General features: G+C 36.5%; 1 protein-coding gene across 6 annotated transcripts in view; it reads left to right on the top strand.

Moving 5' to 3' along the window:
- The window catches only part of ZFAND6 (zinc finger AN1-type containing 6), a 75,698-nt gene extending 52,159 nt beyond the window's left edge, over positions 1 to 23,539 (top strand). For 5 of the 6 annotated variants that reach the window (XM_082388600.1, XM_082388596.1, XM_082388595.1 and 2 more), the window contains 5 exons: positions 7,219 to 7,389; positions 8,633 to 8,741; positions 9,635 to 9,735; positions 19,882 to 19,995; positions 22,624 to 23,539. In XM_082388600.1, coding sequence (XP_082244726.1) covers positions 7,236 to 7,389; positions 8,633 to 8,741; positions 9,635 to 9,735; positions 19,882 to 19,995; positions 22,624 to 22,772 — 627 coding nt within the window. In that variant the 5' untranslated portion in view covers positions 7,219 to 7,235 and the 3' untranslated portion in view covers positions 22,773 to 23,539. Of the gene's footprint in view, positions 1 to 7,218; positions 7,390 to 8,572; positions 8,742 to 9,634; positions 9,736 to 19,881; positions 19,996 to 22,623 lie in introns of all 6 variants that reach the window. The other variant, XM_082388599.1, reaches the window with a different exon arrangement.
- Positions 23,540 to 26,860: the final 3,321 nt, after the last annotated feature.

Genomic DNA, 26,860 nt, shown 5'->3' with positions numbered 1-26,860 from the left:
AAAGGGGATTTGAAGAAGAAACTGTTTAACTGGGAAATGATTTGTATACCTGTAAAGCACTTGGGTAATGGTAAGCTTAATTGCCCCAAAAGGGTGGTGTACAGACAGCTTCTGTAGAAATACAGAGCAGAGGAGGATTGAGGTGGACAGAAATGAACCCAGAAGAAGTAGAATTTAAGCTGATTGCTGAATAAGAGTGTTATAGGCAGAGTGAGGAAGTGGACAACGTTTACGAAGGAAGGAGCAGTGTGAGCTAGAAGCTTGTTTCCAGCAATGAGGATGATTTGTTTCAAACAGGCGCAAAAGGACCCTCTGTTTTTAGGCAGAGCAGAGTTGGAGCAGTTACTGAGTTTCTGCTAGGTGCCAGGCACTATATGGAAGCTTTCTATATACATTGTCTTAAATAAATATGAGCACACTTTTAAAAATAATTAATTAATTAATTAATTTAGTTTTGGCTGCATTGGGTCTTTGTTGCTGCGTACAGCTTTCTCTAGTTGCAGCGAGCGGGGGCTACTCTTCGTTGCGGTGCACCGGCTTCTTGTTGCGGAGCACGGGCTCTAGGTGCGCGGGCTTCAGTAGTTGTGGCTCGTGGGCTCTAGAGCGCAGGCTCAGTAGTTGTGGCACATGTGTTTAGTTGTTCCGCGGCATGTGGGATCCTCCAGGACCAGGGCTCGGACCCGTGTCCCCTGCACTGGCAGGCGGATTCTTAACCACTGTGCCGCCAGGGAAGTTCTGAGCACACCTTTTTTTTTTGTTTAAAGATCTTTATTGGAGTATAATTGCTTTACAATGGTGTGTGAGTTTCTGCTGTATAACAAAGTGAATTAGCTATCCGTATACATATATCCCCATATCCTCTCCCTCTTGCGTCTCCCTCCCACCCTCCCTATCCCACCCCTCTAGGTGGTCACAAAGCACGGAGCTGATCTCCCTGTGCTATGCGGCTGCTTCCCACTAGCTATCTGTTTTATGTTTGGTAGTGTATATATGTCAATGCCACTCTCTCACTTCGTCCCAGCTTACCCTTACCCCTCCCCGTGTCCTCAAGTCCATTCTCTACGTCTGCGTCTTTATTCCTGCCCTACCCCTGGGTTCTTCAGAACCTTTTTTTTTTTTTAAGATTCCATATATATGTGTTAGCATAAGGTATTTGTTTTTCTTTCTGACTTAGTTCACTCTATATGGCAGACTCTAGGTCCATCCACCTCAGTACAAATAACTCAATTTCATTTCTTTTTATGGCTGAAAAAATATGGAACGCTTCACGAATTTGCGTATCATCCTTGCGTAGGGGCCATGCTAATCTTCTCTGTATCGTTCCAGTTTTAGTATATGTGCTGCTGAAGCAAGCACCTGAGCACACTTTTAATGAGTTGAACTTAAGGAAGTTTAGTAACACGTCCAAGCTCTTAATAGGTAATTAAAACGGCAAAACTGGGATCTGACCCCAAGCCTGTTCACTTTTCACTCAGCATACTTTCCAGGGAAATTGGGCTGGTTAAGGTAAAGTATGTAGAGCATGAATGCCAGGTCTAGTACTCCTTTCTGGGGAAATTATTTAGTAACTAAAACAGAAGTAATATGATGAGAACTGGGTGTTTTAGGAGAATTTAAATAAGTGGATTGTGAGGAGAGGCAGTAAAACAGAAGAAAAAAACTGTTAAAATAACCCAGGTGTGAAGTGATGAGTCAGAATTGGGATGCAAAAGAAAAGAGCATGAGATATTTCAAAATGAAAATTATTGGAACTTGGTGACTTAAAATTCTAGGGGATGAAGCAGAGGGAAATAAGTTTAATTGACATGTATTTGCAGTTATAATTGAGTCTGTGTTGCATTCATTCGTTGCAGTCTTGCATTCATTCATTGCTGTCCTTTTGTCAGAATTTTAATAATTGATAATGAATTTTCTTTGCAATCTTAAAATATATGATCTTGAATTTTTATGCTAATGAGAATTTTTAGGTTAAAAGACTTAAAGGAAAAACAAATTTTCTCAAGAACTTGGTTAAGCTAATTAAAGCTGCATAATATCTTAAGGTTGAATAAATGAATGAAAGTTTAAATTATCTTTAAATGAAAAGAATAAGAATTCATGAATGCTCATGAATTTATGTTTGGCAGGGACAGGATGGACTTTGAAAGTCATTCTCTTTGTTTTTTTAGATCAAAAAAAGGACATTGACCTAATTGCTTACTAGATATGTGACCTTGGGCAAGTTATTCAGTCTCTTTGAATATCAGTTTCCTCATTTAAGAATGGGGATATCAGTAATACCAACATCATAGGGTTCTGGAGAGAATTAAATGAGATAATATAAATAAAACAATAAAGGTAGTTTTTGGCCCATAGTAAGCTCTGAATAACTAAATACTATCCGAGTGGGGTAGAGAGGACAGTCAGTTGTAGGTTTGATTATGAATGTTAAGAGTCAGAAATCACATTTTCTGAATTCTCTTTAATTTGTAATTTTTCCTTTTTTTTAATTATACCATGCTAATCCATTTTTCTCTGTATGTCTGGTAATCTCATTCTTTACCTCCTTGGGTTTGTAGTTTTATAATCCCACAATACATAGAGCAATTAAGGAATTGTTCTGCCTTCTCATGCTCTTTCCTCTTTTCCTTCCTGAATGCCAGGCTAATGGGCCCTCCAAATTGTTTACCTACCAAAAAGGTACAGTAGCAAGGGGATGCAAGATTTCCAGTTTCTCCATAGCTACCCCATCTTTGCCACTACACATAAAGATAAACTAAGATACCCTTTCATGGCTTTTGGTCTTTTCCTGAATCTTCATGGAAAGGTACATTTTGTGGCCTAAAAATGAATAACTAATGCTGATTCTTTTCCTTTTTCTCTTTCTCTCTCTGTCTCTTTTTTTCTTTTCTTTTTAAGTAACCTGTGAAATCTTTTGTGCTTTTTATCTGCCAGGATAATAGCTTTTTATAAGAAAGCTCTTGACTTATGAAAATAATTGCTAGTTTGCTACTGTGCAGGGCAGTTTGGCTTGGGGAAGTTGCTAGTGTTACATGTTTTAAATTTTAGTCTTACTATTCAGAAGCAGGGATTGTGATATAAAAAACTTGGTGGTCATATTGTACTTTTAATCTGTGAATATTTACTTGAGTTTTTATAGAAATAAGATATTTATCTTCTCTGGATGCTTGTACATTGCCAACATATACTGAAAGATTTATCAGTACCAGTGGGGAAGGTTCTTTAATTCTTATAACATATCATTTTAATGTCATTAATAGGTAGCATAGAATAGTTGGTGATTTAGAACAGTGTTTCTCAAGAATTCCCTGGCAGTCCAATGGTTAGGACTCGGCGCTTTCACTTCCCAGGTTCCATCCCTGGTAAGAGAACTAAGATCCACAAGCTACATGGCTCAGCCAAAAAAAAAAGTGTTTCTCAATCTTTTTTTCCTTTATTGCCCTCCCCCCCATCCCCAGGAGCCTTTTAAAACAGTTTTTTCCTAATTGGCTTCCTACCTCCATAAAATTTTAATTCCACATATATATAATAGTTATCTATTTATGTATGATATGTATAGCTGTGTTTTATACATAAATAGTAAGGGGTTTTTTTTTGTACTCCCATTCCCCAAAGAATCAGTGTTTGCCTTCTTGAGGTGATTCTGCCTGCATTGATGGTTTACAGCAGTGGATTCTCAAAATTTTTGGTTTCAGGACCTTTATATTCTCTAAAATTATTGAGCACGTTGAAGAGCTTTTGTTTATGTCTGTCATATCTAGCGAAAATTTTATCATGTTACAAATTAAAGTGAGAAAAATCACAAAATATTTATTAATTTATTTAAAAGTATTTTATGAAAAATAACCATTTCTCCCTCCCCCCTGCCCAAATGGTTTGGTGAGAAATGTGGCATTGTTACACATTTTTGCAAATCTCTTTAAGGTCTGGCTTAATAGCAAACAACAGGATTCTCATAGTTGCCTCTGCATGCATTCTGTTACAATGTTAAAAAGAAAAGCTGGTGTCATACAGATACGTAGTTGGAAAAGGAAGGAGTATTTTAATAACATTTTCAGATAATAGAGGTTTCTCTTCTTTGATATTACACCAAAATGTAAGCATTTGTAGTTTCTTAAAGGGATAGTTGCACTGTAGAATCTCATACTATATAAAAACCTTTTGTCTGTTACTCTAAAATCCAGTGTTCTTTCCCTTTGAATAAATCTTTTGTTCATGAATAATTTTGTACTATCATACATTGGTCACTTAGGAAATATTGGCTTACTGACTTATGCAGACCTTCCAAATGTCGATAATAGTACCAACTACTCACATGTCATTAATATAACCACTGACCTTATCAAAGACTCTCTAAAAATTGGAGATACTTGTCAAGCTTTTTTTCATTTGAATGTTGTCCTCAGCAATAAATAGTATTAGTTATTTTTCTTGAAGTGACAGGCTTATTACTTCATTCATTTTTGAGAAAATACCTGCCACATACTCAAGTCTGAATAACCAGAGTTTATCAGTTGTTCTTTGAAATAAAAAGCTTGTTCTGTGAAAAAGGTGACTCGGTTAGGTTGTAACTCAGACAATTGCACAAGTGCTTTTTCTTCAGTCATCATACTTTTTATATGCAGCAGGAATGCTTTATGTGTACTTCCCAGTTTGTCACAGAAAATATTAGCAAGACGTGTGTGTTCAGGCTCAAGATTTAATAAAATTAATAATTTTATTGTGACAGTGTGGTGATGAAGAATACAAGGTAGTATACTTCAGTGCCACTGTTATGGTTTGGCTCCTTGATGAAGCTCCAGGTTTTTACCCACCATTGCTTTTGCACCACAAATGCACATGTCAACATGGTGGAAAAGGCAAATAACTAGTTAGCATTAGTATGAAAACAGTTTTGACCTCCCCAGGGGTCCAAGGAACAAACTTTGAGAACCACTGATTTAGAGCTTGGACTTCTACTGCATCTCAGCTCCATCACTTATTAGCTACATCCATGACCTTGAGCAATTACCCTGATTCCAAACCAGACAAACACACTATCCCTCATGAATATAGGCCCCCAAAATCAACAGAATGTTTGCCATTTGCTTTTCTATCCTAACATTGTTAATGGTTTTTTTTAGTTTGATACACTGTATATGTATTTACAGAACTACAGGAAAGGGAGGGTTTAAAAAAGTAGCATATATATAAAGCAGAGCAGCCAAGATTAGATTCTGAAATGACTTGCCATCATGAAGTAAAAAAGATGTTGGTCAAAATCCCAAATTACATTCCTGTGTCTAAAGATCTTTTTTTTTTTTTTGCAAATTTTCCTAAGGGTTTTAATTAATTAATTTATTTATTTTTGGCTGTGTTGGGTCTTCGTTTTTCTGTGTGAGGGCTTTCTCCATTTGTGGCAAGCGGGGGCCACTCTTCATCGCGGTGCGCGGGCCTCTCACTATCGCGGCCTCTCTAGTTGCGGAGAACAGGCTCCAGACACGCAGGCTCAGTAGTTGTGGCTCACGGGCCCAGTCGCTCCGCGGCATGTGGGATCCTCCCAGACCAGGGCTTGAACCAGTGTCCCCTGCATTGGCAGGCAGATTCTCAACCACTGCGCCACCAGGGAAGCCCTAGATCTTTTATTTATATTCCTAGGCTTAAAGGTCTAAAGATTCTCAACAGTTTTAGGTTTTTCTTTTTAAAGGCAAATGCTAAACCTGCTTTGTTTTGTAATCGAGTCAAATGCATTATTGCTCTTGGTTCTGAAATTTGCATTAAATACCCTCCCCCCATTCCACAACTGTCTTTTCAAATAATTTAGGTGAAGAAAAAAAATCTGTTAATGGTAAACAGTGAATGTTTATCAATTCAGGGAAACTTCAGTGGCAGAACAGTGTCCTTCTTTGCTTAGTCTTATCCTGTATGATCTTTGAACATACACTCATCTGTAAATACACATACACGCATTTTGGAGGAACCTTCATTTCATTTGGGAGGCTTTTGTTTTGTTTTGTTTTTTAATAAAGTGAGATAGAACCTCTTTTTACCTTCTCATGTTATTTATGCCAAAGAACCACTTGCTGTATGGGAGAAATGGCACATGGAGTTCTTCCATCTGCTGTAATTGATTATTGCCTGTGTGGTTCCCAAACAGTTCCTCTGCCTGTTAGTTTTTAAATTTTAAATACTCTAAAAATAAATAAATATTGTTCCCAATTACATAAGTAGTATCTTCATTTAAGAGGATTTTAAAAGTACAGAGAAGGTGCAAATCAGAAAAAAAAAATCAGTTAGCTTTGCCATCCTTGGATATATTCTTTCTTATCCTTATTGATGGTTAATAGATGCCTTTTTTTGTCCTAATTGGCAACATATTGTATATACATTTCATATTGTGCTTTTTCATTCATTATCAGCAATTTCCTCCAAAAAGAATTCTAAAATATTTTAAATGACTGCTTAACTTGTGAAAAAAATCCATTCTCCTAATGTTAGATATTTAAGTTATTTTAAGTTTGTCAGCATTATAAATATGCTGTAAAACACATCCCGTGTGTGTGTGTATGTATATATATATATATATATATATATATACATATGTATATATAATTTTCTCCTGATTATACCCTAGTTATTCTGTTGAACGAGAATGATTGGTTCAAAAGGGCAATCTTTTACAAGGCTCTTAAGGTGAGTTGCCACATAGCTTTCCAAAAAGATTGACCCAACTTCTCATTTTACCATTGTTCTGCCAATTTCTCCACATCTTCACCAGCATTGATATTATGTTCAATGCTTTTTAAACAGAAAACATTATGCAAGTTAAAACATGAACTTTTAGCAAAAGTTTAAATGCTTAGAAGTTAATAATACAACACATAGCAAACTGTGTATTTCTTATTACTAGGAGTCCAAGCTGAACCTAGACTTAAAGGATTTTCCTTAACATTCTGATGGTGCAGAGTCTTTAGTACAGATACCCTTCTCTGGTTCATAACATTTTTTGAACCAGTACAGACCTACTTGTATAGAGTGGGTCAGAGATAAAAGTTTAGTTTGTATCCTTTTGATCTTTATTTTTTTCTGTCTCTACCTCAGCCTATGTGTTGAGACAGCTGCACAGAGTGGTTTAGGGCAGAGTATAAGTGCATTTTCCTTTATTATATAAAGCAAATTTGGATAATGTATGATTGTAGTGTGTGTCTGAGTTCTTTGCTAATTCTGTGTAAATTTCAGGTGTGCAACAGAGGAACATGGCTCAAGAAACTAATCACAGCCAAGTGCCTATGCTTTGTTCCACTGGCTGCGGATTTTATGGAAACCCTCGTACAAATGGCATGTGTTCAGTATGTTATAAAGAACATCTTCAAAGACAGAATAGTAGTAATGGTAGAATAAGCCCACCTGGTAAGTAATTCTTACCTGGTAAGTAAAACACAGCACTATTCATAATTGAGATACACCTGAATAGCACAGGGTACCCAGCACCTTTTTCTGCTTTCACATTTTACTCCTATTACTACATTTACATCAGGAAAATGTCTCATTACATATTGTGATTATCAGTGGTAGGGAAACAGGAATAGGAGTGTCTTTACCCATTGAAAAGAACTACTTCTTACTTGCTGTGTTAGAGAATTCTATTATCTTATTAAAATAGAGGCACACTTCATTCAAGTATATATAGCTGTCTTGGAAAATAAGGTGTAAGGGAGTGAGGGCTGTACGAGGACCTTGCTTCTTTTATCTAGGATGACTTTTGAAGCCAAGACAGTTGTAGAAGGAAAGAGTGAGTTATATATAGCCACAGCTGACTGTAGAAAAAGCCTTTCTCCATTAGGAAGGAGAGGTGTAACAGTTTGACTCAGAGAAAGGGATGTTCATCCCCAGTTCATTTGAGTTCTTTATGCATTTTTATGTCAAAGGATTCTCCTGGAATTGAAGTGGCTTTTGTTTCAGTAGTTGTGTAAGAAGGATCATGAGGATTTTGAGTGTAAGCTTTGCAAAAGTAAAGTGTTAATGGTACTCATCTAGGATAGTTCTCATGTAGGTTAATACCTAAATGTATAGGTTTTTGTGGTGAATGAAAGTGCAGGCTGTTATTAGTTCATTTAAAATTGTGTGTAGAGTCTTTCTCATCATTACTTCGTGTTGAAGCCAAAAGCTAGAATCATTTAATCAAAACTTCTTTACTTAAGGCTAATATCAAATGAATATAAATTGTTTTTTAAGTCATCATCTACATTTCTGCCTTTCAAAGAACAAGTAAAATAATATAACCTGAGCACAGATTTTAATTTTGAACTTACGTTTGCCTTACTGCTAAATTCTTTTTTATTTGAAATATTTGTGCGCTAGTACTTGGAAGACATTTGTGAATTAAAGGGTTTGGGTAATAATCAGTCCTAAGAAATAGTAGTTTAATTTTGGATATATACATTTTGTATATGGTTTCCTTGGTTAAAATCAGCATTCTTTTCATAGGAAAACTATTGAAAAAATTTTAACTAAAGTAATGAACCGGCATATTATATAGTAAAACAAAATCCATATACTATATTTCTTGGAAAACTGACCTTGATTTTTGTAGATGAGGTGTTGGCCTGCCCAGGGTACAGAGTCACTAACCTGAGATGTGGTCCTGTTACAGCACCTTCTGTCAGTAGTCTGTCTGAGTCTTTACCAGTTCAGTGCACAGATGGCAGTGTCCCAGAAACTCAGTCGGCGTTAGACTCTACATCTTCATCAATGCAGCCAAGGTAAGATGTAGCCTCTGAAGTGTGATTGGAAAGCTATTGAAAAATAAAGCATATATTCCATATGATCAGTTCTATTAAGAAGGAAAACTATGTAAAGTCACTTTAGGATTAACTGGCATAAAATTGTATCTGTCTCATTATTATTAGTGACTAGTCAGAAAAATCTTTTTATTGGGTTTAAATTGGGGTGGGAGTAGGGAGTTGTCTTTTAAGTCTCAGATTTCCTTTCAGACAGGTTTTTCTTTATTTCTTTTCATAATATATCCTGACCAACCCTTGAAGTCCTTCTGAAGCATGTTCAGTTCTTCTAGTCATAGGCTTATTATGCAAGTACTAGTGCTTTGTATTAAAAAGTACAGTCTTGTCACAGGTTCTCTTCGTTTAATATCATGATGTGGTACTGATATCTATTTGTATTGTAGTGTATTTTTTCTTTTTAACTTTGAAGTCACATCATTTAGAAGCCTGAAAACACAGAAATGTTTGTTTTATTCTTACTCTACTGTTAGGAAACAGATATTAAGTTTCTACTCTGAAGTTCCTTTTTCCAGTTTATGATGGGAGATGTTCAGTTCTGCTATGCCAGTGTATCATATACAACTTTGTATTAGGGTTCCTGAATCATGTCTTTATCATACTAGTTTTCATTTAGTGAATTCATACACAGTGGACATATACTGTTGCTTTATTTTCAAAGCAATAAACTTCTGGTCCAAATTGGTCTCAAGTTTCAAAGCTCTATAGTTATGTTTAAGTTATAAAAAAAAGTATCTCTGATTAATTCTTGTCTTAATGATCTACTTACATATGTGAACTCTTACTTATTAATCACTTTAGTTACTATTCATGCATAGAGATCATCTTTTAAAATCTAAATATTTTTGCTTTTCTAGCCCTGTATCAAATCAGTCACTTTTATCAGAATCTGTAGCATCTTCCCAAGTGGACAGTACATCTGTGGATAAAGCAATACCTGAAACAGAAGACCTGCAAGGTTTGCACATGAACTAGCATATATTTTGTCATTTATTTAACATTTGAATATTACAAGCCAGGCACTATCTTAGATGCATATGTTTTTTAAATTACCTGCCTAAGATAACATATTTTTACATTTGTTTTCTTTATGAGCAGAATATTTTATATCCTCAAGTATTTAATTGACTGAAATGTTGGGAGCCATTTCCCACCTATATATAATTAGGTCATCAGCATAAACATAGAAAATTAAAAATCTGTTTTGTTTAAGAAATGTAATTAAATGAATGAGTGGTGGTATTATACTTTTCTCTTTTACTGTTTTGCCCAATTTAACCTAAATACTATTTCCTCTCCCAGCAAACTGGGGCTACTGGTTTGAGAGGAATCTCTTGCTTTTGACTCAGGTTATGTAAGTGACTGATTATTTTGACTGGCAGTGACCCCCTCTTTCCCCGTGTGTGACTTCCAGCACAACAGTCACATTCAATTACTCTTATTTATAGCATGGTGTCTCTTGTTCTTGCCCATGCTCTTTATATCCACATTATGTGGATTAAAGTGAAGTGGATCTAGGAAGACTTGAAAATGTGTTTGAAGGCTTTCTTAGTGGGCAGAGATGGTGGAGGAGGCATTTAGGATGCTGTTAAAAATCTGTGCTTAGTTATATTCTATTACTGTGTGGAAACAATGTGTAAATTGAGAAGGATACTCTGGAAAGACAAGTCCAAAGATGAGCTGTGTGTCATTTTACCTATGGCGTGATTTAAAGGGAGAAGATACCATGCCCAGTGAAACCTTCCATTGTACATGGTGTTCACAGGGTGGTGACAGATACATCTGGCAATCTTAGCTGAAGTTTGCTGAAGTTTAAATTTAGTTAAGCTGGCTAATTCCCCTTCCTCTGATTTCATGCCCAACAAATGATTGGCATAATTTGCCTCTTTGTAGATTTTGCTATAGAAAAATGTACTGTCTGGCCAACATAAGTATTCCAGTATAATATTGTAAATATTCATAAATAGTATGTGAATAATTTTTATTTTTTAGTTAAATAGGAAAGTTTAAGGACGGGCAGAGATAAGGAATATTTTAAAAGCAGAAATAGAAAAATTCCCCAAATCTAGTTATCCATTAGACATGGGAAATAAGACAGGGGGTGGTATTAAAGCTTTAAGTTGTATGACAGTTGAAATGGCAATGGTGTGGTTGTTTGCGACCGGGAGGTTGAAAGAAGTAATGGTTAGACAAGATTTTAGATAGAGTAAATTGGAAGTGGTCAAATTTCAAAACTTAAAATCTCAATTGGAGGTTGTAGATAGTTAATAGGTATTTAAATGTATGATCAGTATTATGTCTGAGATTTGGAAGTCCTTGCCACAGGTTGAAAATGAGAGGCAAAATCAAGAAGAGCAAGTAGGATAATGAGTCAGCAAAGGGGACAGGATGAAGTCATCTAGATCCTGGTTAGTTTTAGGCCACAGATGTCAACAGAGAATTTTCAAGAAGCAAGGGTTGCTTAGCAATTTTGAGAGAGAGCTAAGTAAGGAAGAATGAAACTAGGCTGCCAACCATGAAGGTGTTATTTATGTCTTACAATCAAACAAATTTTAGAATGTTGGTAGTGGGAAAATATATGCTGCTTAAGAATAAAATAGCAGGGATTTCCCTGGTGGTGCAGTGGTTAAGAATCCGCCTGCCAAGGCAGAGGACACGGGTTCAATCCCAGGTCCAAGAAGATCCCACATGCGGCGGAGCAACTAAGCCCGTGCACCACAACTACTGAGCCTGCACTCTAGAGCCCGCGAGCCACAACTACTGAGCCCATGTACTGCAACTACAGAAGCCTGCACACCCTAGAGCCCGTGCTCCTCAAGAGAAGCCACCGCAATGAGAAGCCCACGCACCGCAAAGAAGAGGTAGCCCCCGCTCGCCACAACTAGAAAAAGCCAACACACAGCAACGAAGACCCAGCGCAGCCAAAAATAAAATAAATAAATAAATAAATAAATTTATTTCTTTTAAGAAAAAGAATAAAATAGCAGTTGTTTTGCAAGTGTGACAAAAAATGAAGATTGTAAGTTGGTGAACTAATGTAATAGGAAGTGACATTTATGGTGTATGGAGAACAATATAGTTTTCTCCACATAGCCCTAGATACATTAATGCAAACGGTGGTCTTGATGCCATATTAGGAGAAATTGTAGGGGGGTTTTAAATTGTATAGACTCCTTTTTTCACTGTAATTTCAATGACTTGTAAGTTAAACCAGTATTAACTTTTAAGTACCTTTTAAAAACTTAGCATTCATAATTTCAGCATAGCAGAATCTTTGAACAATCAGATGTAAGTTTCATCTGAGTTTGAGAGGATTAGTTTTCAATGGGTAAAATCTCTTAACAGCCTAGTTTTTAAAAAATATCTTATACTGTTGAATTTAAAATGTCTTTTATTATAAACATGCACACGAATATGTGTGTGTATATATACACATACACTCATAACACATAATGTACTTGTGATTTCCCTATTTGATAGGAACAAATGCAGAGAATATTTTTTCCATCTACTTAATAGATGGACGAAAAGAGAAGAAGTCTTTGACTCAAGTCCTGTGGTCATTTGAGCTGTAACTGGAACCTAGGCACCTGACTCTAGACCATTATTCTTTCCACTAGACAGTTGTGGTGCTTCCTGGACTAGGATGTCCTTGTGTGTGTTTCTGTTGCCATATCCAGCCCTCCCTCAGTTCCCAGGGTAGGATCAACTGGTTTGGTGACCTACCCAGGTATCTGTTTTCTTCCTTATTATTCCACTTGTATTCCTCAAGGGAAATTTTTTTAGATAGGAAGATCATCCCAGGTGGAAGAGGGTACAAGAGTAGCATCTGTGTGCCTAAGCCAGAATTTCCTAACATTGTTGTTGGAGTTTTCAGAATAGTGTCCTTTAAACAGCTTTTTTTCTCTGTAGGTATTCTGCTTATAATTAGGTAAGTTGCCACCAGGTGGGTGGTACTGCTTCCATTTTGTCCTCATGGCTCTGAATAATTTTTCTCCTGTTTAACGGAGAAGCTCTGAAGAATTTTTTTCATGTCTACCTGAGAATTTACCATATTATTGCATCTTTCTCGTTTAATTATGCCTTTTAGCTTAATAAACAACGGTACCTCACTTACACAGTATCAGTTAGGAATGACAGATTTCCAGTTTATGAAAGCTTAGCTTTGTATTTTAAAAAAATTTTTTTAAGTTTTTTTTTCCGGCTGCGTTAGGTTTTTGTTGCTGCACACGAGCTTTCTCTAGTTGCCGTAAGTGGGGGCTACTCTTCGTTGTGCGTGGGCTTCTCATTGCGGTGGCTTCTCTTGTTGCGGAGCACGGGCTCTAGGTGCGCAGGCTTTAGTAGTTGCGGCATGCAGGCCCGAGAGCGCGCAGGCTTCGGTAGTTGTGGTGTGTGGGCTCAGTAGTTGTGGCTTGCGGGTAAAGCGTGGGCTCAGTAGTTGTGGAGCACGGGCTTAGTTGCTCCTCGGCATGTGGGATCTTCCCAGACCAGGGCTCGAACCCGTGTCCCCTGCATTGGCAGGCGGTTTCTTAACCACTGGACCACCAGGGAAGTCCCAGCTTAGCTTTTTAAAAACGAAAACATTTAAGTGTCTTTGTGCACTCTAAACTATCATACTTCATTTCTATTAGAACAATATGCTTAACTTCAGTTAACCTCTCAGTCCCTCAGATATTGGAGCAGAGTAAAAAGAATACGGAATTTGGATTCAGAAGTTCTGTTCTCATATCTTGATACCTCCTCTTCTCTGAACCTTATTTTAATTACTTTTGAAGGAGAATAATAACCATGTCCACCTTAGAAGTTATTAGAAGTCAGTGAAATAATGAAGATGAAATGTGTTTTGTTAATAACTACAAAGGATATTCTTATTCTGTATAATCCCAGTGTTTTTGGGAGGCTTAGCATAAGAGAATATGGAAGCTTTCCAGCAGTAGAATGTAATCATGACTAAGGTGGTGAGCTCTCCATCACAGAAGTGTTTTCAGAGAGCTGACTTATTGTCAGGAACAAAGTAGAGGGGATCCCTGCACTGAGTGGCAGAGTAAATTAGAATTCTCATAATCTTTTCAGCTCTGAGGGTTCCTTTCTTCATACCAAGTTGAATTGTCAGATCAGTTGTTCAGAACAATCAGAGAGGAATAGTCCCTTTCAACTAAAAATCAGAAATTTGTATGGATTAAAAATCAGAGATTGATTTTTAAAGAGTGGATGATAATAGCCAATACAATCTGGACAAAGTTGGAGGACTAACAATTCCCAATTTAAAAACTTAATACAGGCTACAATGATCAAGACTACATGGTACTAGTATGAGATGAGGATAGTCATATAGATCAATGGAATAGAATTGAGAGTCCAGAAATAACATTCTCACATTTACAGGTAATTGATTTTCCAACAGGGTGCCAAGATCATTCCATAGGGGAAAAACATATGATGCTGGGCCATTTAAACAAATAAAGTTGGATCCCTACCTCACACCGTACACAAAAATTTACACAAAATACATCAAAGGCCAATATGTAAGAGCTAAAACTATAAAACTTGTAAGAGAAAACAGGCATAAATCTTCATGACCTTGGATTAGTTTTCTTTAGACATGACACCTACAGCACAAGCAAAGAAAAAATAGACACATTGAACTACATCAAAATTAAAAACCTTTTTGCTTCAAAGGACTATCAGGAGTGAAAAGGCAACACAGAAAGGGAAAAAATTTGCAAATCATATATCTGATTAGAACATATAAAGAAATATAATTCTACAATAAAGACAACCCAATTTTTAAAAGGGCACAGGGTTTGAATAGGCATTTCTCCAAAGAAGATATAAAAATGGCCAAAGTGTTGTTAAGGATGTGGAGAGATTGGAACCCTCATTCATTATTGTTGGGAATGTAAAATGGTGCAGCCACTTTGGGAAACAGTTTGGCAGTTAAAAAAGTTAACTCAGAGTTAAATAGAATTAACTATATGACCGAGAAATTCCATTCCTAATTCCCAAGAGATTGAAAAAATGTGTTCACACAAAAACTTATATAAGAATATTCATAGCAGCATTATTCATAATTAACAAAATATGGAAAGAACCCATATGGCTGTCAACAGATGATTGGATAAACAAGAAGTGGTATATTCATACACTGGAATAGTGTTTGGCCATAAAAAAGAATGACGTTCTGATACGTGCTGCAACGTGGATGAACTTTGAAAATATACTAAATAAAAGAAGCCAGGTACAAAAAGCCAGCGTATTGTATGACTCCATTTATGTGAAAGATAGGCACCATGAAGAGGGCTTTTTTGCTGGAGAAGAGTTTGTAAAAGCAAAAGCATACTGGTAGGAAAACACGAAATTTGGGAGATAGAACAACAGTTGCTAGAGTGGCCAGTTCAGACAAGTATGTGTTGGAACTAAAGTTGGAAAGATTGTCTAGAATCAGGTCATGGAAAATCTCTAAGGTATTGGGTTCTAATCCATGATAAGGGAAGAGAGCCATTTTGAAGGTTGGTTGCTTCTTTTTGTTTGTTGTAAGATGGCACAAAGTTGTATTTTAAGGATTAATGTAACAGTATTTTGCCTCCAAATAGCTGCTGTTAGAAACTGATCTCATTTACAGAGCTGCTCTCTTCAGGATGGTGGCCACTAGCCTCATGTGATCACTTGAAATGTGGCTAGTCCGAAGTTAGATATTTAGTGCATATTTATTTGCTAGTTACACTCTAGGTGTAACATATACAGTGCTTTTGAAGACTTAGTAGCAAAAAAGACAAAGTGAAATATTCTATTAATACTTTTCATGTTGATTTTGTATTTAAATGATAACATAAATTAGTTTTATCTGTTTCTACTTTTTAACATACCTGCTAGAAAACATAAAATTAAATATATGATTCTCATTATTTTTTTTTGGACCCTATTTTTTTTGGACCCTATTAGCCCACTATGCAGGCTAATTTTTCTCTTGAATATTAAAAAATTTTTTCGCTGTGTTGGTCTTCGTTGCTGCGCAAGGTCTTCCTCTAGTTGCGGTGAGCGGGAGCTACTCTTTGTTGCAGGGCGCGGGCTTCTCATTGCGGTGGCTTCTCTTGTCACGGAGCACGGGCTCTAGGCGCGTGGGCTTCAGTAGTAGTGGCACACGGGCTCAGTAGTTGTGGCTCACGGGCTCTAGAGCACAGGCTCAGTAGTTGTGGCTCACGGGCTCTAGAGCACAGGCTCAGTAATTGTGGCGCACGGGCTTAGTTGCTTCACGGCATGCGTGATCTTCCCGGACCAGGGCTCAAACCCGTGTCCCCTGCATTGGCAGGCAGATTCTTAACCACTGTGCTGCCAGGGAAGTCTTGTAATGGATTTTTGAGCTAAGAATAACATAAAGATCATTTTGTCCTCCCCCTTATTTTGCAGGTAAGAAAGTGAAGTCCAGAGAAGGGAAATGAATTTTATCCCAATGGGTCATTGTAAAAGTGTACATTTATTCACTAAATATCTGTTGAGCAACTGCTCTGTGTAAGCACTGGGTATACAGTGGTGAACAGAAATAGTCCCCACCCTCAGAATGCTTAGTCTAATACTTGAATGAGACTTGTCATGACAAGTTATATATATGGATATATGTTATATTATATATATAACATATATCCATATATGTAAGGGATATATGTTATATTACATAGATATTGTATCTACTGTAAGATAATGTTTGGGGATTGCATATTAATGTCATCTTATGTTCAGTTTTATTTTTCACCATGTGTCTTGACTATCTCCCAAACAGGTAGTGCTAAATAGTTTTATGTATTTATTGTTATATTTGTGTACTTTTTTCTTTCTTTTCTTTCTTTACTTCCCTCCCTCCCTCCCCCACTTCCTTCCTTCCTTCCTTCCACAGGACCCAGAGCAGAGGGCCTTGTTCCTCTTGAATGTGGTCCTCCATGTGGGTAGTTAAACTAATTTTACCTGCCTGGTGCTTTTTGAAGGATCTTTAAAGTAGTGGCCAGAAGGCTTTGTCTAGTTGAGATTACCATTAAAAATTATTAGCAAGTGCTATACAGTTTATCTCTCAGCCTTTATGCCATTGCATAGGCCTCCCGAATAGCCCTTTAGGACCAGTGGATGCAACACAGGCAGCCACCTGTTCTTAATCATTAACAAGTGGGTATTCTCTGTTTACAATTCTCAATTCAGAATATGAAAAACTGCCTAGTTCTGAGGAAACCGTCCTTATTTTGGCTTCAGGTTCAATAAGAGTATGGCCCTTTGGCCCTTAGTCTACTGTATGGCTTGCTTGCTTGCTTATTTATTTATTTATTTATTTAGTATGGCCCTTTTAAAAGATTGTTTCCTTTTACATAACTTAGAGTTTGATAATTATGGTTTGCTTTGATCTTAAATCTCACATGAAAATTGGGGAAACAGGAATAATTTCTAAGAATCTTAGACTTTTACAGAATACTGTTATCATCTTGCCCATGAATTCATTTGGTAAATGTTTAAATTCAGGTACCAGCCGCTAACTGCAGGTAAGCTAAGGTTACCTTAGTCTGATGAGGATAGTGGACATTGGTCAGCCTCAAATTTGAACCCTAGTTTATAAGCTTTTAGCGTGCCACCTAATCCTTCACTTCAAAGGTTATGCAGTTACCTCAGTTAAAGAGAAACCATTTGCCTTGACAGATCTTTAGGGTTAATACTGTGAAATGTCTCTGTTGAGGTATACAGTAGCATTTGTATCCATAGCAGATAAATGTATTTTCACTATTCTCCATTTCCAGATACCAAAGTTTGTGTCTCAGTAGTTAAATTGGTTTTTTTAAATATGTAATCTTGTGGGATAGTGGTGTTGTTACTGCCAGTAAAGCATTATTTATATTAGTATATTTGAGTATCAGACTTGCTTGGGAGAATAGGTATGCCTTATAGATGTCAAAGGTAATAAATAGAATAGATTCTTTTCTGATTGCAAGTTAACTATTTTTGAGCTCTTTACACACAGCCAAACCTTATCTGATAGTGTTCTAGGAGCTGGGGATAAAACAGTAAGCGAGATATTCAGCCCCTGCCCTCATAGAGCTTACATTCTAGGGGTATTTACTTATTAAAAATAAAAGGCTTTATGTATCCACATTTTGTTTCAAAAATAAAATGTAGATATTGGTAGCACTGTCTCCCCATCTAGCTTTAGAATGTCCAGGTGGAATAATCATGTTATAGAGTTCTTCATTCATGCATATTTATTTGTTAGTTTGTGGTGTTTTGCCTTTTGTCATATTTTGTTAAAATATGAGATAATGTGTTAACATAAGCAGGTTAGAATCTATTACATCAAATGTTTGAGCATCTACTGTGTGTAGTTCACTGTGATAGGTGCTGGAAATTCGAACAGGGAATAGGATGCTATCCCTCTCCTCAGCAGGCTTACAGTGTAGTTGGGGAAATGGAGCACATAAATACAATAGGTAAATAACTCAATACTAATTCAGCTCAACAGATATTTATTGAATGCCTGCTGTGTAGTAGGAGGCACTGGTAACAAGGATGAAAATGACAGGTTCCTGCCCTGAAAGGTTAAGGGCAGGTTAAGTCAAGTAGGCATTTATAATATAATAGTACAGAAAGTGCTACCGGGCATAGTAGGGTTTCCTAGTCTAAGTTGTGGGGGAGGGAATGGAGTAAGAGTTGATAATATAAGCTTAAACAAAAAAGACACCTTGGAGTTAGCCAGGTAAGGAGGAGGGACAAGAGGGGCATAGGAAAATTGTTCCACATAGAAAGGACAACTTTTACAAAAAGCCCAGAGGTAAGAGAGAATTTAGTATGTCCAGGGAAACTGCAAATACTTCAGTATGGCTGAAGCATGGAGTATTGTTGATGAATGGTGAGAGACAAGGCTAGAAAAGAAGGATGAGAAAAGTCCTGAAGGACCTCTGGGCTTTATTTATCCTGGGGGTTAGTGGGGAGTTGTCAATTTTAAACATTGGAGGGCACATAATTAGATTCTCATGTAAGGCAGATGATTTGGATGCAATGTGTAAAGCATGGATGGAAGAGGGGGCTCATGTGAAGTGCCCAGAATTTGGTAGAGAGTATTTAAGGGAATTAAGTGTAATCAGAGTGAAACATTGCAAGAGAACTGAGACAGGGTTTCCTGGAGGTTTTAAAGGGCAATTGACCTAGGTGAAATGAGAGAAAGGAAGCCCTTTTGAATTGGTTGTACACAGCAAAGGTACCTGGCATAGTCCCATAGATTGGTTAAGCAGTAGATTACTGAAGAAGAAGGACTGGTTGGTGATAAAGTTGGAGAGGTTAAATCCTTGATCCCTGGCAAGTCACTGACTGTTTTAGAACAAGACACCATGTCTGCTAGGTCACCTGATAGATTCTAACTCTAGTAACAGCATTTGGGAGGGCCAGGGTAGTTAGTGAGAGGGAGTGGCGGGGGACACATTAGTTAGGATTTAGGGGCAATAATTGGACCTGAATTTTGGTGCGGCTGGCCTTGGCTTCAACACTTAAATCAATTTATTATCTTAATTATAACATTTTAATCAATTTGTCTTATTCTCAATATTTTAAAGGTTTTATATGAAACATTCTGAGAATTTTGAACATACTTAGTATTCCACTAAATCTTGGTTTCAGGCTTTTTCCCCTTATTGTCTTTGAAATGTACATAGTTCTGAGCTCAACAATATTTAGAAGTTTGCATGTGACCATTTTCTTACACACTCCCTTAGAATACCCAAGTAGTGTTTGTGTGTTGTATGTCTTTTATTGGTCAAATACATAATTATTAGAAATTTTAGAAAATATAGTGCTTTTAGAGTCACTTGTTAACATGTCAGTGTATAGTCTAGATTTTCTCCATGTGTGTATACATACATGCATACTTTACATACATATATGCATTTCACCAAAAGGGGGTCATATTATTTAAACTACTTTGTAACTTAATGTGAGCATCTTTCCATGCTAGTAAGTAAGTAAATTACTCAGTTATCCTCTGAATAAACAGATCAGTGGGGGTGGGGTGAGGGGTAACAACCACCCAAATTTCAAAATCTCATTGAATAATTAAATATTACCACCTTCCTATTTTTATCAGCTTCAGTATCAGAAACGGCACAGCAGCCATCTGAAGAGCAAAGCAAGTCTCTTGAAAAACCAAAACAAAAAAAGAATCGCTGTTTCATGTGCAGGAAGAAAGTGGGACTTACTGGTAAGGGCCTAAATCACATGGTTTAAAATGAAGATTTTATTTATGATGATGCATGACTTACTATTAATGGCTTCAATTAAGATTGTTTCTGTTCCCATATGAGTTAATAATGGATATGCTTCACCTTCTGAATTTTCTTAAATAAAAGTAGCTTTAATTACATACCTAATAGTGAAATGAATAGCTTTTCTTTTAAAAAATTCATTTCAGCTGAGTTTGAGAATATTAGACAGGTAAGGTCAGTGTGCCAGGTGCTGTGAAAGGGCAAAGATGTGGCTCCTGCCTTCAGAGAGCTGAAATTGTTGTGTGTGAGAGAATATTTAAGTCCTTGGTGAGCTGTGAAGTACTTTCTCTATGTAAAGTGGCTAGTCACAGGTTGTCATGAGGGTTCAGAGAGCTCATATGTGTAAGGTGATAGCCGCGTGCTGCCATGCAATAAGTAATCAATACATGTTGACTACTATAACAGCTGGGATTGTTATTAAGAGAGGGAGAAGAAAATGTTTGAAATATTACTTGGATATTTGGCAAAGAGTACATTTAAGTGCAGTCAAATAGATTTCTTTGGGAATTCAGGGATGGGTGTGATTAATTTATGTAAAAGAAGAGGAGTAGAGGCCCATCAAAGTCATGAAGGTAGAATATTTCAGCTGGGTCTTGAAAGATGAGTAGGACTTAATAACTGATGGAAATGGGAGCATTTCAGGCAAAAAAAAAAAAAAAAAATACCTTGAACGAAAGCTCGCAGAAAGGATAGGGCATGTTTAGGGGACCATAAAAGGGGATTGTAGCACAAAATATGTGAAGAAGGGGGTTAGATACCACCATAGAGATAAGGCTCATGATGTGTACTGTGGTTAACTGATGGGGAACAGTTGCAGCTATAGTTACCATTTATTGTTTACTATGTGCCAGGCATTGTGCTGAATACTCTGCCTAAGAAATTGGCTTAAGAGGAAATAATTTTTTTTTTTTTAATTTATTTTTGGCTGCGTTGGGTCTTTGTTGCTGTGTGTGGGCTTTCTCTAGTAACAGCGAGCAGGGGCTACTCTTCATTGCTGTGCATGAGCTTCTCATTGTGGTGGCTTCTCTTGTTGCAGAGCACGGGCTCTAGGTGCGCGGGCTTCAGTAGTTGTGGCACATGGGCTCAGTAGTTGTGGTGCATGGGCTTAGTTGCTCCGTGGCATGTGGGATCTTCCCAGACCAGGGCTCGAACCCGTGTCCCCTGCATTGACAGGCAGATTCTTAACCACTGTGCCACCAGGGAAGCCCGAGATAAGATTTTGAGTAAATTATGTTTTAGGAAGGTTTGTCTGGCTAAGGTGTAGATAAAGAGGAAAGGAGATTTACAGTCTGATATCAGACATGTTTAAAACTGGCCCATGCCTTGGCAAATGTATTTATTTAAAGAATACAGACGTGAACAAGTAAGGCATTTTAAAGTGTACATATTTAGCATCAAATACTGTCTTCCTAAACCTCAGAAACTTCGACTTCATGATTAGAAAGAAGGCTGCGACTTAGTAATTTCTGTCTTGTCAGTCTAGTATTATTCTTGGCTCCATTTTTTATTCATTATTATGAAGTTATAGGGGAATTCCTTGGCGGTCCAGTGGTTAAGACTCCACGCTTTCACTGTCGAGGGCCCAGGTTCAGTCCCTTGTCAGGGAACTAAGATCCCTCAAGCCGTGTGGTGCAGCCAAAAAATAAATAATAAAATTTTAAAAATAAAAGAAAATTATGAAGTTACAGAGTATCTTTTTGAAGTTTAAAAAAATTTGGTAAAGGAAGTTTACATCAAATGTCAATGTTTAAAATATTGATTCCTATGTTCCATTTCCAGCAATTCCATCATTACCATAAAATCCTAATTTGGGGGTGCAGGACTGGTTTTATTTAAAGACTATCCACACTGCTTATTTCTCTGTTTTGGCTTCAATTCTTGGGGCATTTCCCTAAAATAAGTAGCATTTATTGCATGTTTACTATATGTTAGGCACTTAATACTTCCTCATTTAATTCTTACTGTAACCAATTCCAAAGTTAGAGATGCAGAATCTAAGGGTCAGAGAGGCTAAGTAATGTGCCTATGTTAGTAAATAGATTCAGACTTAAGCAACCGTAACTCCATCTCATGCTCTAAATCACTCAGCCAGATTACAGTTCACCTCTCCATTGGAGGTTAGCCAAGGAAAGCTAATATACTACACTATTTGTTAACAGTTCTGTCAAAAGTTTCATTTCATCTTCCCTAATTAAATCTTAAGATTGCCTTCTGACAGTATGCTTATTTTTTCACATTGTAGTATTTGAGGAGTGTTTCACATTTTCAATTTAGCAACCCTGTTTTTGATAGGAAGCAGTTGTGTCACAGGTGAAAACTTGCGCTCAGAGAAGTGGTTATGACTTGGTCTGCTGATACAAACCTGTATTTGTAGGTAGGAAAAAGAAATGAAGCTATCAGCTATGGATTTTGAGAATGTTACTAGGTTGTGAAACTGCTTGTTTGGAATGATTCTTTAGATTGCTGCCCTAAATATATGACCTTTTTAACATTAATTATGCTAGAGAGTTTAATATTTTTAGACCTTCCATTCAACTCACGTATGTGCATTAATCCATTTTCAGGGTTTGAATGTCGGTGTGGAAATGTTTACTGTGGGGTACACCGTTACTCAGATGTACACAATTGCTCTTACAATTACAAAGCTGATGCTGCTGAGAAAATCAGAAAAGAAAATCCAGTAGTTGTTGGTGAAAAGATCCAGAAGATTTGAACTCCTGGAATACAAAATCCTTTGACCATCTGCAAACTAAAAATTGACTTGAGGTTTTTTTTCCTAGTCATTGGGAATGTAGAGCAATGTATCTTGCATAGACCTTTTAATCATGCATGTCATCAGAAGAATAGATTTTTGTTTTTGTTTTGAAAATGACTCTGAACATTTATTTACATTGCAGTTTCTGTGGCTGAAAAGACTTAAGTAAACTTTACAAGTATTATCCTTTTAAGATCATTTTAATTTTAGTTGAGTGCAGAGGGCTTTTATAACAAACGTGGAGAAATGTCGGAGGGCTGTGATTTTTCCAGTATTAAACATGCATGCGTTAATCTTGCAGTTTATTTTCTCATTGTGTATGTATATATAGCTTTTCTCTGCAGCACGATTTCTCTTTTGATAAATGCCCTTTAGGGCACAACTAGTTATCAGTAACTGAATGTATCTTAATCATTATGGCTGCTTCTGTTTTTCATTAACAAAGGTTATACATATGTTAGCATATAGTTTCTTTGCACCCACTATTTATGTCTGAATCATTTGTCACAGGAGAGTGTGTGCTGATGAGATTCGAAGTTTGTGTGTTTTTAAATTTTTTTGAGCGAGGGAAGGAAAAGCTGTATGCATTTCATTGCTGACTGCAGGTTTCTTTCAGATTACGTTCATTGGTCTGTGTGTATACAATATGAAGAATGATCTGAAGTAATTGTGCTGTATTTATGTTTATCTACCAGTCTTTGATTAAATAAAAAGGAAAACCATAATGTTCCCTTGTATTACTTTTTCTCTTATTCTTTCTGGTAGTTCATTTTGACTTTTGGTCCTTCAGTTTTCTACTTTACTTAATTTTGTGAGATGAACTCACATCTGTTTGTGAGTAATCTTAGGATGACAAACTGTGATCTTACATTCCTGTGAGTTGAACATGTCATATTTTCTAGCTCTTGTCTGATTCTCTGTTCTGAACTCTGTCACACTGAATTAGCATCTAGTAGAAGCTTCGTTTTGGTAGGATTAGAGAAACAGAAACAGCATAACTCAAACACAGCAATTGGAGAATTGTGAAGTAGAAAGACCTCCAAAAGACCATTTGTCCTGTGGTTTCAAACTTACCTGGCCGCCAACCTTTTTAAAACTTGAAATATTACGTAAAACAGATTAAAATAGTATTTTACAGTACAAATGTCTATGTTTACATTTGTTTGCTTACTACTTGTATACTGTAGCTTAGTATGTATATTCTACCTTCATATGTAATGATGGCTTAGCACTGAAATCTGTAAATGAGAGAAAACCATTATGACTATCTCAATAGATCCAGTTAAAGTATTCAATAGAATTTAATACCCATTCATGATAAAAACCCTTGATAAATTAGGACTAAAAAGGAATTCCCTTAAGGTGATAGTTTCTATGTAAAACCAAATAAACAAAAGACAAGCATCTTCCAAAAAGAGGAAAATTCATTTCCCTTTAAAGCCAGAAACAAAGGGCTGGTTTTCCACTATCAGTGCTTATATTCAAAATCATGTAGAGATCCTAGCCAATTTTATAAGAAATAGAAAGTAGGAAACTCATTATTTGTACATTACATGTTTGTTTTTTTAGAAAGCCCAAATAACTCTAAAGAGAAAATACCAGAAATACAGGGTTTTGTTAGGTGGTAGGTGTAACATTAATTTTCAGAAGGCAGTTGCATTTCTTTATAGCAGAAACAACTGGAAAACTGGAGGACATCTTTTACAATACCAAGTACCTAGGAAATTAACAATGTATGTTGAAGACCTCTTTAAGAAAAAATGCTTAAACATTATTAAGAGATAACTAAGACCTCAAAAAATAGACATGTTCGTGGCTAGGCAGACAATATCATGAAGATGTCATTTGTACCCAAATAGACCTATAGATTCAAAGCAATTCCTATCAAAAATCCCACTAAGTTTTCTCCTGGAACTTATTAAAGTGATTCTAAAGTAAAAGATAAAGGAGAGCAAAAGGCTAGGACATTTCAGAAAGGAAAGAGCAGGGAGGTGGGCATTTTTCCTGCTGATGTTAAGACTCACTATGAAGCCATGTTAATTAAAATAGTGTGGTATTAGCTAAGGGCTATACAGAATCCCAGTAGATTAGACCAAAATGCCCAGAAAAAGCCATGCATGAGCTGAACTTGGTATAAGAGAGATGGGACACCACACTGGGGAAAGGAGACTGTTAGGTACTGAGAGCACAACTGGTTATCAGTGTGGAAAAAGGTGAAAATTGATCCCTATGTCACACCATAGGGGGAAAAAAATAATGTCTTAAATGTAAAACAATTTTTAAACTCTCAAAAAAAAAAAATGATTACTGCTTAGACCTTGGGATACAGAAGGACTGTTTAAGACACAAAGCATTAACTGAAAGTATTATTGATGAATTTGTCTATTAAAAAGAGGCATTTTAAACCAAAAATACCTTAAGCTATCTTCAAAGAAAGGGAAAAGCCAAGTTACAAACCAGTGCAAATCAAGACCATAGTAAGATACTATTTTACACTCATTCAATTGGCAAAAATTTTAAAGTCTGGCAGTATCTAGTGTTGGAGGGATTCCACATAATCTCTTAAAGTTTCCTGATATTAAGCAAAAGTGGTTCAATCCTTCAAATGCTTTGGTAATTAATACCTTTTAAAGTTGGACTTTCAAACATCCTATAATCCAGAAATTTTACTCCTAAGTGTATACCCAAGACAGACTTGCACATAGGTGTAACAGGAGACATATAGGAATTTTCATAGCATTGTTTACAGAAAGCAAAAATCCAGAAACCACTCAAGTCCCCGTTGAAGAATGATGGGTAAATAAAATGTGATATATTCTTACAATGGAATAGAAATATAGTGATCAGAACTAGAGATCCCTAGAGACAACAAAATAAAAGGACCAGATAGTAAGCCAAAATACACCTTTTTGCAAGTCACATAGATGGAATTTATATGAAGAGAAAGCAGGGTAGTGATGACAGAATTCAGTATGATATCCTTAGATGGGAAGAGGCCAGGCATGTGGTACCATATGATCAAGGCCTTGACTTTTCTAGACATAACTAAAAGCAGGCTATGTGTGAGCCAATGCTGAGAGTCTTATGAACCAAGAATTACGATTAATCCAATTTCCTGTACCTGAAGTCCAACGTCATAATTATGAATCTTTTTTATGACCACATGTTAAAATCGGGAGTTTTGGCGATTATTTGTTTGTTGTTGTTATTTCTTTTTTTTTTCTCCATGCACATGGTTTATTCTTAAAAAATTTTTATTGAATATTTAGGAAAAAGTCCAAAATACAGGTAAATAAGTCAAAAGAGGTAATCCTTTTTAAAGATAATTATACAAATTGCTTAATTGCGACTTTAGTTCTAAGTAACTCAGCTTACTAGTATGGCTGACCATTTCTAATGTAGATGGTTAGTTGTTCGATGGGGTTTCTAGATAAAACACCAAAACCATGATTCATGAAAAAAATTTTTAAGTTGGACTTTCTTACAATTAAAAATTGTTCTGCAAAAGACATTGTTAAGAGAACAAAAAGACGAGCCACAGACTGGGAGAAAATAGCAAAACATATCTTATAAAAGACTTATAAATATAAAAATAACTCTTAACTGTATGAAAACAACCCAATTAAAAAGTGGTCAAAATATCAAGACACCTCATCAAAGAAGATATAGATGGCAAATAAGCAAATGAAAAGATGGTCAACATAATATGTCATTGGAGAATTGCAAATTAAAATGAGATAGCTGCAGAGAACACGGGTTCGAGCCCTGGTCTGGGAGGATCCCACATGCTGCGGAGCAACTAGGCCCGTGAGCCACAATTACTGAGCATGCGCGTCTGGAGCCTGTGCTCCGCAACAAGAGAGGCCGCGATAATGAGAGGTCCGCGCACCGCGATGAAGAGTGGCCCCCACTTGCCGCAACTAGAGAAAGCCCTAGCACAGAAACGAAGACCCAACACAGCCATAAATAAATAAATAAATAAATAAATAAATAAATAAAACCCAAAAAGTTAAAAAAAAAAATCATGAAAAAAAAAAAATGAGATA

This window comes from Balaenoptera borealis, assembly GCF_965194805.1.
Source record: "Balaenoptera borealis genome assembly, chromosome: 3".
Taxonomy (NCBI): Eukaryota; Metazoa; Chordata; class Mammalia; order Artiodactyla; family Balaenopteridae; genus Balaenoptera; species Balaenoptera borealis.
The sequence above is the reverse complement of the archived record's forward strand: the minus strand, read 5'-3'. Positions and strand labels throughout refer to the sequence as shown.